The sequence below is a fragment of the Platichthys flesus genome, chromosome 20 (assembly GCF_949316205.1).
Source record: "Platichthys flesus chromosome 20, fPlaFle2.1, whole genome shotgun sequence".
Classification (NCBI taxonomy): Eukaryota; Metazoa; Chordata; class Actinopteri; order Pleuronectiformes; family Pleuronectidae; genus Platichthys; species Platichthys flesus.
The window spans coordinates 6,474,271-6,486,537 of NC_084964.1; the positions used below are offsets into that span (position 1 = coordinate 6,474,271).

Consider the following 12,267-nt stretch of genomic DNA (forward strand, 5'->3'; position numbering starts at 1 on the left):
GATGGAGAGAAAAGAGGGCAGACAATTCATCTGAACTTTGTTGATCTGCTGTTTTATTTGCCCAAGCGAGTTCACCAATTTCTCTGCTCCCCAGTTCGTATGAAAGTGATCTACTTATGTGTGCTGACTTATTTATCAAACATGAATAAGTATAGCTTTGTGCTTAAATCATTTATATACTTATTTCTGTTCCAATAGATCTGATTCATCAAGTCTTTTTTTAAAGAATGTGTGTTCATCCAATAAACCCACAATGAAACACAGGTGCAAAAACAGATCAAGTCATTCTGAAATAATAGGCACACAAACCTTTCACTTACCAAACACTGAGCATAACAAATAAATTGTCAACTATAAAAGCATTAATTTCCATGTAAAGAAAAGAAAAACTAGAAAGGAAGAATGATTTCATCTTGTAGACCTTTACACCTGTTTCTCCATACGGGAGATCCAGAAGATCTTTCAATCATGTTCAGATGCTTCAATACTACGGACGCTGGACTAAATTTCAGATTTTCTCCTGAAAGTATCCAGAGGGGCTGTATGTGAGTACAATAATGTCCAAGTCAGTTGCTCCAGACATTTCTGGAGGGTTTATTTCAATTGTTAAATGGCTTAACTGTACTACCTTGTTTTGTTATACAGAAAATGTCAAACAATTTAAAGATTAAATTGTCCTTAAAATCCTTTGTCTGGTTAAATGAACCCCTAAGATGTAAAAGTTTTACCATCAAAATGTGACTTCAATTGGACCACGGCAATGCTGACAAATGCACAAAGAGGTATGAAACCATTGACGGGCGACAGAAAGACTAACGTGTATTTATCTAGGTTTGAAAATTGCTTTTTTTTTTTACATTTTGTATAATGCACAATTACACATTAGTCATTAGTTTAAAACTGATTCCAAGTGATTAGATAAAAAATTTTGATACTTTAATAGAATGCCACATCTTAAAACAGTTGATAATGAATTTGGACTGTGAACAGAAGTAGTTTTTGCTTTTCCGTGAGCAACAAAATGTCACTTTTCTGCCAACAGCTGCTGGGGGTGGTCTTGTCATATTGAGTTTGTTTAACAAGATCCTTTGTGTTTGGCTCTAAACAGACTGACAAGACTGAAGAGCGAGAATTACTCCGTAACATTCTTTGCATAAATTCTCTGGCAAGCAGCTTCCTCCTCTGATCTTGTTTTAAACTTATTAGCTTTTAATTTTCTTCTGCACCGCTGACAAAACAAGGAGCCCCGGTATCACGCATTAGTCCTCTGGGCTCTCCCTCTTGCCCTTCCATCACAATAAAACAGCAGAAGTCAAGTGGTGATTTTTGTCCCTGCTATAAAACCCTTTCTTAACAGCTTAGAGAAGATAAGCTCTTTAATTGCAGCAGTGAGGGTTAGGAAAATAATGTGTTGTAGAAGTAGGAGGGCACGAGCTGGGAGGTAGTGATGTTGTTGTGTTCTCGTCGCCTTTAGGGCTCATCAAGGCGGAAGTACAAAACAGTGTACATGAACCTGGAGCTACTCAAACACAACAAAGAGTGGAGAACAGGATGAAACACTCTGCATCACTGACACATGAGTGAACATAACAGCGTGAGCGAGCATGCATTGCAGAACTGCGTGCACAAAAGTGTGTGAAGAATTATGTGTATGTAGGTGCATGCTGTTTGTGATAACGGCATGTTAGAATTCTGGATTTTGTCTCTTTGAGACAGAGAAGTTTCAGTGTGTGTATCTGTGATAATCACCTATTGAACGCTGCCTTTGGCTCGTCAATCAACACTGCCTCGCTCAAACATTATTCACAGTATTGAATGTGTCATCAAGACTCATCCAGTCCGAGACAGAATGTTATTGTTTGTTTCCACTGTGTCTGTTGTTCACTTGAGGGCCTGCAGGTTGTCGTGTCACCACTGCCCTCCAACTTGATGCAGCATATTCAGATTCTTCAATTAAGTACAGTTGAATCATAGCCTCCTTTATCGCTTAGTCACCCAACAATGAAGCTGTGGCTTAAGTTCAGCAGGGAAGATCTTTTAATTTCGTCCCTTTGAGGTATTCTCCCTCCATCAGCACTGCTTCAACATGCAGACAAACGTCAGAACCCTCACTTTCACAGCTCCCTCACCAATGATCTCTGTGGCCACGTTCCTTACCAGTCAGTGTCTGGTTGCAATTCTGTCATTCAGCTTCGCAAACCTATTATCATGCAACCCAACATCTCCTCATGACCACCATGACCAAATCACGTGGTTTCCACCAACCACTTGCTGGCATTAATACACCAGCAACAGCAGCAGTGTAGTAATGTTCCTCTATTGATATGGACATATGCTTAATAAAGACGCTTCACGTTCATGGTGTGTAACAGTAAGTTAATCATTACAACATTTTCAAAAGATAATGATATATAAACTTCCAAACAATGTCTTCCTGTTCAAGCGAGCCCCCTGATAAGTTTGAGGGATAATAACAGAACTCTGAGACCTTTAGCTTAAAATATCTGGTTTAGGTCAATGTGTTGTGTAAAGCTTTGTGCTCAGGTTGTCAATTTTATTTAATTTATTAAGAAGAACATATATCAAAGAAAACTGCCATTGCACTGCATTATCTGGCCTTTTAACTGATTATTTAGTGATATAAAGCTTAATAAGCCATAATTTGGGATCTGGGTTGGATTGAAATGCAAATCTTAGCGACACAGAGATATATGCCAGATAGGTTTGGCTCCGAGTTTCACATCAACCTCAAGACACAGATGTGAAATGCTAACTGATCAGTGCAGTATCTGTTAATAATGGTAGCAGATGCAGTAACTGTACTGTTTGTATATTCTGATTCAAATGTACAGTCTCCGAGCCCAAGATGAAACCTTATGTGTAAAGTCAGTTGAGTTCTTCTTTAACACCAGCTGGCCTTAGCATTAAGGAACTCATTCCTAGTTCTTATTAACACCAGGGGTGGATAACACATTAAAGCTAGCCAGGACGCAAGTAATGAATTGCAAATACAGACTGCAGCTGGCTGCTATGGCCTCCAAAGCAGACACTTTGGCACATGAGCAGCCATCATCCTGAGGTCCCTCTATCTTCCAAAAATAGTTTTGGCTTGAACAAAATTGTGTCTGTTAAATGTGGGACTCTAGCCTCAGGATGAAAGACAAACTTTATTTTTCTTCTCTTTGTATAACATGGCACTTTTACTGCTGAAATTATACATCAGCAGGTTTAAGTCGGTATTCTAGGTTTCAGCGCCTCGAGGCCTGAAAATAAAATCCATTAAAGCAGCTCCTCACTTCTATTTGCATATTGTTAGAGCTGAATCAAGGTTACTTAAGTTGCAGTTGCTGACGGTATATTCTAAATGTTGAAGTTTGCAGTTTTATTTAGAAGAAGCACTGTTTACTCTGGGAAGACAAAATAAGGCTTGGCTTCTCAGTAATTGGGTAAATCTACATTTAGATTTCTTTCTTCTTCAGCTCTGTACTAGACACACACCTACCCATTCAAACTCATACAAACAACTTCAACGCATCACCATATCTGTTTCAAAGCAATGAGCAGTGTTCAATAAACAAATGACTCCTTCCTCTTCTGTCATATAGAAAAACATACTGTATTGTGGACACAGGAGTGGCCATTCGCAGTCTTTAAATATCAAGACCAACACAGAGCCATGTCACTGGTTGTCATGTCAGCTTTAAGGCCAATGACAGGTCCGGTACACGGTCCCCGGCTGGGCCAAAATAAGATGTGAGGGTAACAGCCAATCGGGTGGCAGAGGATGGGCCATGATGTGATGGTGACACAGTTTGGAATTTTGGGTTTCGTCGGCAGTTGGTGGATGAAGCCTGCAAAATGTATCTGTCACTTCCACTAGCCGGATGGCCTGTGATAGAGCATCAATCACTGTCAGAGGCCAGGACGTGGACATAGGGCCAGGAACAATGTGTTCGTTAACGCAACTCTAAGGCTGTGTGTTTGTGTGTATGATGGTGTGTGTTTGTGTGTGTGTGTGTGTGTGTGAAAGATAGAGTTTTAAGATAAGCTCCAGCCTTCTTGTCCAACACAGACTTAAGGTAAGAGGTAACAGACAGAGAGAGAGGGGCGCTGGAGACGACAAAGCAGAGGGATGTAAGTACTAACAGTTTACACTTTATATATCTGCTGATCCGGGATCAGATGTCTTACATTTTTGGCAGCAGTGGACGAATATCAACATGAATCTCAAGTGGAAAGTTTACACCACCTTGGACTGATTGTTTGAATGAACCTGCTGACCTGTACACGAACTGATAAGGCATAAGCCTTGGTTGTCTTTAAATGAATATGTACCGAATATCTGTATTGTGTTGATAATGACTTAGATCACTACATTGACATCAAAGCAAATCTATTCATATTTTGTTTCCACCTATAGATCTTGACATCCTATCTGCAGGTATCCAGACGGATGACAGCATTATTGATTCATGTCTCTTCAGTGGACTGTGCTAGTGGCTATATTACATAGATTGGTTGCTAATTGCTGGTGATGTGCCAAGTGGCTCAACCCTTGGAGTGTCCAGCTGTTTCACACCTGAGCTCTGAATGTCACTTAATCACCAAGTATTAGGCCCTCATCAGTTTGAAGAGGAGTGTAGAATAAACTGGGTTTCTGAGCAGTATGTCCAAACAAAATAAACAAAGAAATTCCCCCAAAATTGATTCCAGATATGATTTTCAAATTTTAAACTCTGGAATTGAATTAATTAAATTATTAGTCTAATTTCAGTTGCTGATACCTATCATTTATTCTGACTTCAGGTTCATAATGTTTTAAATTTATCTAACTTTAAGATACCTTAAATTAAGTTTGAAATCGTCATTATGGTGTTGTATTTTGACTAGTCAGATTAAAACAGGTATATTTGAAAATGGAATGAAAGATTATGGTATATTATATTATAATTATACTGACACTTTCTTTAACGAAATAACACATACATGAACTAGATCAATTATTTGAATCGTACTATTTAAATCTTAGCACATAATCCCTGTGGTATGAACCTTAAATTATTAACGATCCTCCAATAAACTCCCCCTCTGCAGAGCAACGCAGCTACAGGGATGAAGGGGTTGAGGAAGTCATTTTCCACCGCACCAAATACAATGGAGCACCCCCTCCTCACCACCACCTAAAATCTACCCAATGACATTTGCTGCCACGGGGCCAGAACCACACCAAATCATACACACATGAATGGCACCATTAGTCTTGTGATAAGTCTGAGCAATGGCTGGATGTCTCAAGAGCGAGTCAGTGTGTGCGTAACACTGATGATGCTGATGCCTAATGAACGTCAGCAGGCCCCTGTGATGGCCTTGATTGGCAAGAGGTTTAGATTACGGATTAGGTTTGGAAGGGTCATCGCAAGAAGGACGGAAGAGAAGGTCGAAGGGTTGATGTAACTACATGGGATAAACAATTGCATTAACACACAAACACACACACCAACAGACACACACACACGTCCTGATCATTGCTCGCTCGGCTCGCATCTCCTCAATGAGAAGCTAATGACTTAATTAGGGTCTGCATTTCACTGTAAAGCAATGCAGTCGATGGACTCAAGTAAGGACGGACGCACTGAGTGGACTGTTGGGTGGGTACAAAAACTCTTGTGATTTATTTAAACATTAATGTGCACGCTGGAAATTCAAGCTGTGCTGATTACACTCTACACACTAATGGAGATTGATTTTAGAAAAGGGGGGAAGAGTATGTAACTGTTGGGGGGGTTAGGAAAATATGTGTGTGTGTGTATGTGTTATGGATGACGGATGGAGCAAGCATCTCAGGGATTTGTGTGTTTGCATCGTGATGAATGAGCAGGGTGGCCTGTGTGTGCGTGATTGCAGCTATGAACTACAGTCCTTTAATAAAAGGCGGTCATTTGGAAAATTGCATATAATTCTGAGTGTGTGGCCGGGGACAGCCAAAACACAGAGATAGTCAGACGGCAAATATGGATCAGCTTGTTCCTGACCTACATTCCAAGTATGTGTGGGAATTCAGTCCACCTGCATGATCACAACTTAAAGCACGTACCATGACAGAGGAAGGGAATTCACCTAAATTTACAAAAGGTACATTTTTGCAGCTGATATATTCTGCAACCCAGCCTGAGTTAACAGGATCAGCTAGTCAATACTAGTCAAAAAGTTTTGCAGTCTCTGCCTATTTGGGCTCTTTTCTCTTTATGAGGTTCAATGCCTGAGTTATCCATCCATCCATCCATCCATTAATTCATCATCTTCCGCTTAACCAGGCTCATGTTGCGGAGGTAGCCGGCCAAGTAGGGTATCCCAAATGTCCCTATCACCTGCTTCCAGCCCCTTCTGGATGATTAAGATGCTAAGATGCAGGATGACTCACCGTATCTCGAAGAGTGAGCGCAGCAACCCAACGGGAAAGCTCATTTTGGCCTGGCTTGTTTTTGCGAACTCGTTCTTTCGAATACACTTATACAGATTATTTTTGGACTAGCACATTATAGCAGTCCAAAAATATGACCAAACCAGCAAACAATGTAAAAGAGGTGCTCACATTCTGTCTAGATTAGAACATGGTGTGCTTCAAAGCCGTGGACAACGTGGGCTTTAAGCTACTGATCCCAACTTAAGATGCAGGGTATGATCTGCAAAGTCTTACATAATTGATGCACAGTACTCATTCAGATTTTTTCGAAGATTGCACAGCACTAATTCAATGGTTATCACCTCAAACTTGCACAGACAACATAAAATGAATCCCAGAATTACTCACAATGGTTTACATCTATAGCCAACCTTAAAGTTAAACACAGTCTGGCATTAGTTTCAGATCAAAAGACGTGTGTTTGGCTACAGAGGAAGCCAAAAGTGTTGTGATATTAGAGGACACTGTGTTCTCAGATCCTGAGGCTGTTTAGAGAGCTGCAGCAAGAAGGGGCCAGTACGTCTGCACTCACTTGGCACTCGGTTGATGGCTCTCAGTGGTCTCAGCACACGAACCGTCCTCACTGCTGAAAAACTGACACTCTGCAGGTTGAGGGAGTACTCCAACATCCTGGAGAGAGAGAGAGAGAGAGAGAGAGAGAGAGAGAGAGAGAGAGAGAGAGAGAGAGAGAGAGAGAGAGAGAGAGAGAGAGAGAGAGAGAGAGAGAGAGAGAGAGAGAGAGAGAGAGAGAGAGAGAGAGAGAGAGAGAGAGAGAGAGAGAGAGAGAGAGAGAGAAAAAACATGTGTAAACACAACTAATTTGATTATTTCATTACTACCAAAGCGCACACAGCAGAACCTGCTTAATCATCTGGGATTAGAAACACAAAAAACACAAAGGCAATATCATGTACCTAATTATATATCATATGTATTACATGCTCTGCCTCTCTTTCTGGGTAAGTGGTAATTAATCCTCTGAAGTCCCGGATTTACATTCTTTGTGTTCTGGCAAACAGTATGCTTTCATTCCAAAGCTAACTGAGCTACAGGTCCAGAGAGTTGGAGAAACGACACACACACAGACACACATATACAGAGTACCTCTACCATAGTGAGGACACTCATTGGCATCATGCATTCCAAAGCCCCCCACCCTTACCAATACCCAAATCAAATCCTAACCCTTAAGGCAAGTCTTAATCCCCAAACAACCCCTTAAACATCGCTCAGAAAATGAGGCCCGGCCAAAATGTCCTCACTTTTCACAAAATGTCCTGACTCCGTTAGGTCTATGTTCAATTAGCTCAGTGCCCTAACCTTAACCAGGACCTCAGAGAAGGTTCTGCATGTGCTTGTATGCAGAGCACAACAATGTCTGTGTGGCAAACATGCCTGATATTCACATGTTCCCTTCCTTCATCACCCTTCAAAGAAGCAAACGGCATCCATGCATCCCCTTTTAAAATGTCAAGAGCGGGCGAATCACTCGTCACTGAGAGGAGGACTGGCTTCCACAGTACATTAAAGAGAAGCATCGGATCAGTGTGCATCGTAACCTTGAGACGGCTTAGTCTTAACGGCCTCTCCAGCAGCTCGTTGGAGACTCTCTCAGGCTGTGATGGGAGGTTAGAAGGACAGCGCTTGGAGAGCGAGACTGTGGAACGCCAGAAAAAAAGAACAATTTCTCTTGTTTCTTGATCAGTATTTATCATCATCTCCTCTCACAATGGTTCTCTCTCCTTTGTGTGTTTGCACGTTTGTGTGTGTGGAGCAGATGCTGAGCACATGTGCAGGGGCGTGCAGATGAAGGAATTCCCTCCTCGCACCGACCCCAAGTGTGTCTGTCTGACAAATTCGCAACACATGTTTGACAGTGTATGCGTGAGTGTGTGTTTGTGTGTGGACCAGCCTATCGGTCACCTTAAGTGCAAGAAACTCCTCTAAGGAATGTTCAAACGTGTGAGTGGTTCCCTTTAAAACTTAAGGGTGTCCCAATACAGTTTGAACACTTTCAACATTACTACAACAAAGCAGTACTGAAACAGGCAAACACATTCTATCCCTTACACACACAGATACACAAACACACACACAGAAAGTGCTGACAAATGGCCTGCAGGCCAGAGCGAGAAGGTAAATGGGTAAACAGCCAACAGAACAGCACAGAGATGCCGCCCGATCACCAGTAGAGAGAGCTAATCATCCAAACCCAGGGAGCTGTGCAAAGGCTATCATGGACGTCCAGCTCAAAATGAATGAAAACAAATTACTAAGAAGGAAAAAACAACTAGATACTCCAGTAAAGATGTTAATACCCTACCAAGAGTATAATAGGAAAAACCCTATTGAACCAGAAATCGAGGTAACATTAAGGAGCACTTCACTAATACTAGAGTTAAAAGGTCAATTCACAAGAAGGAGAGAAGAACCAAACAGTTTTATGTCTTACTTGCATTAACAGGGAAGATCTTGAGGATAACTAAAGGTAATCTCTAAAGCTCAGGATATCTTGTTTACAGCGATTGCAGTCCGTCTATGGCAATCACTTTTAATTCACTATTGCTTCAGTTCAAGCAACCACAGAGAAAAGAAATAATTTACCAATCAATGATAATCAATGGTTATATCAAAGATTTATAGCAACATTTATTAGGTGATCATTAATAATTCAAGCACAGAAAATCAATCTTATTAATGAACTAATTTGGAAACCATTAAATCTTTTGAGTTCAAAGCTATTCCATGATTCCAGTGTCTTGGCACTAGAGATCTGCAGCTTGTATCTATTATGTATGTTATTGTAAAGGAAATACTTTCAGCTTTTACCAAAACAAAACAAGATTCCTACAGATTTGCGCTTGAGCCTGAGGAAGTATTCACGAACCATCCCCTTTTGAATGGGGCACTTCAGAAACATGAACATGAAAATGCGACCAGCCACTCTTACAGGATAAGCTTTATTGTTATTAGATAGAATGGAGATTTGTAAAGCACAACCACTCAAGATACAATGTGTAAAAATTTGAGTTTTAGCACCTTGGCACGTTGTCTTACAATCATATGAAGTCAGACTAGCTGTTTACATCGGTTTCAATTTGCTTGTGCCATGCCAAGCTAAACTATCGATAAAGTCTTATAAACAAGATATAAATGTGAGCCATCTCTCTGCAAGAACCTAAAGAAGTGCATTTCACAAAACGTTGAGCTGCTGTTTTATCTTCTTATAGCACGTGCTACTGCTAACAACATCTATGATGTCGCTTCTGATTAGTTAGAACAACATGAGAAACCTTTGAAAAATATCAGCAGAAGATAAAGGCTACGATAAATGTCAGTTTCAGTGCTGAGCAGTAGAGTCTCTACGGGGAATTTATGGTAACTTTGTTAGGATTCCAATGGGAAATCTCGTGTTTGAGTTCCACAAACACGCTATAAATCCCCAGAGTAATACAATACAAATATTAGGGTAATTTTTCATCGGACAGAGTCACATAAACAATCTCAAAAGCGGATGATGAATGATGTCTGTTGAAAAATAGTCCATGCAAAAACACTTGCTGCCCCTGATGAAAGCCAGATGAAGTTCGGTTCGCCGAGTGAAAACTGACCCATCTCGCCTCATCTGGAATGAAGAAACAGCCTAGGAGAAATGGAGTGTATCAAACAAACGCTGGAAACGAGAGGAAGTCGTGCGCTGTTTTCGTCAGAGTCCATGCCAGTGCTGATGATGCTGATACGGGTAAGGGCAGCGGGAGGAGGACGAAGAAATGAGAAGCAGAAGTGGACTGGGGGAGGCCCAACCTTAGGGAGAGTTTGCGTGAGGAGAATTCCCAAACTGAAGCACTCAAAGCAGATCTACACATGGGGACGGAGTCCAGGAGGAAAAACTCTTTTTAAATCTTGTCATACACACTCAGATGTGATACACGTGAACATCCTGATATGGAAAGATCCTTACAAGGTCAAACCGGCAAAATAATGTTATGATATTCACTTAAGTCAAGCATTAAAAAGCACTATAATATAGAGCTTACACAAAACCACACCACACAAGCACAAACACACACGTTCTCCTGGGCATGTAGACAGCTTGTTTCTTAGCTCGTCCTCTGTTATCTCAGAGGGTGAATGTGTGGGTTCATGCCAATCAGCCAAGGACCTGATGAATGGTATACATACAAAATTCCAGCAAAACTACCCTCCAAAACAAAGGCAACTGTAGCTTGGAACACCTGGAGCGAGCACACACACACACACACACACACACACACACACACACACACACACACACACACACACACACGGCTCCCCAGACCTATAATGGGCAAAAAGTAAAAACTACATTTCAGCAATGTTTGACAGTGTCTAACATTTGACCCTATCCAGCCCAAGTCTAATGCTTGACTAACCTTTGCCTTTCCGCTTGTATCTATCTGTGTGTCCATCTTGTGTCCATCTTAGTCACTCCACCCATCCATCTTCCTGCAGCCACTGCACATTTATAATGTTGACTGTGGCTGCCAGTTCCATGTCTGACAACAGGATAAGGAGCAAGCGATAAGCGCTAATTCTAGCTAAAAACAATGGTTAGAGAGCTATTAAAGGAATCTCACTGGTGTTTATTCTGTCATCATTTCTCTGGCTTGGTCTTACATTTGACTATTTTCATGCAAATCATGACGGATGGACTGAGGAAAGCAGAATGGATACGACAACTTCTGTCTCGATCGGAGGACGGGGTGTTTGTTTTATCAGTTGCTGAATTAAATAACACGAGCAATACATCTGCTGAATAACTGATAAGATGAGCATTGAGCTTGGCTGCACAGGACACTGACAAATGGCTTCGGGACTCTCTAAAATCAATGTCTGAAGGATATACTTTTTTTATTAAATCTGTTTTCCAAAGCTGCATTTGTTTTTTGCCGTTTATATTATCAGTAAATGTGTGCAATGAAAAATGTGTCATGGTGATAAATCCACCTTAGTCTGTGTCCTTCAACTATTCAAAGACTTGCAGCGTCTTTTAGTTTGGTCACAGACAACAGGCCACTTGATCCCACTGTCTTCACCAAATTAGGTAATGACATAGTGATTGTTGCTACATCAAGTTTTGTCCTTTCATTCTATTGACCTTCACATTAGTGATGACCCCCCCCCCCCCCCTTTATAAGATTATTTGCTTTTATCTACAAGGACATAAGTCTGATAAAATTAATTTCCGTGTATGTAGTATCATCACTGAGATGTGGAGCGAGGGGACAGAACACAGCGGAGACAGATGGAGTGTTTTCGTGCTGAATCAGATTGAAACCCTTTCATCAGCAACACGTCCTGTCATCCACCCACTCTGCTGCTTATCTGACCCAAATGTTAACTAACTTGTTCTTCACAGTCATGCTTGATTATAGAATATCTGTCTTTTTCTTGCAACAGTCAGATACTGTGAGGGAATTCTCATTTTCCCTGCGCCCCAAACACAAACATGTCATAGGTCTTATAAACAAAACTGCACTCAGATAAGACCACAAACACTCGACCAAACAAGACATCTTACTACAACATGCCATTGTTGCATCCTCTATCTTTGTCTGTCTATTGGGCAATGAGGTACAGTTTACTCTAAAAAAGGAAAGACACTAATGAAAGCAGTTGATGTTTAATACTGACTGTAGAAAAAAAAATCTGTGCTTACTATCATTACCTCCAGGAAGTCGTTATTCTGAAGCTGTGGCAAGTTATGTCTTCAAAAATCCTTGCAAAAGTCGACAGCCGCTGGGTGTTCCCTGCATATGATTTAT

General features: G+C 41.0%; 1 protein-coding gene across 1 annotated transcript in view; it reads right to left on the minus strand.

The window, feature by feature from the left end:
- The window catches only part of cacna1g (calcium channel, voltage-dependent, T type, alpha 1G subunit), a 115,912-nt gene extending 108,820 nt beyond the window's left edge, over window positions 1-7,092 (minus strand). The window contains exon 1 of the mRNA XM_062378738.1: window positions 6,996-7,092. Within this exon, the coding sequence (XP_062234722.1) occupies window positions 6,996-7,092 (97 nt within the window). The remainder of the gene's footprint in view (window positions 1-6,995) is intronic.
- Window positions 7,093-12,267: the final 5,175 nt, after the last annotated feature.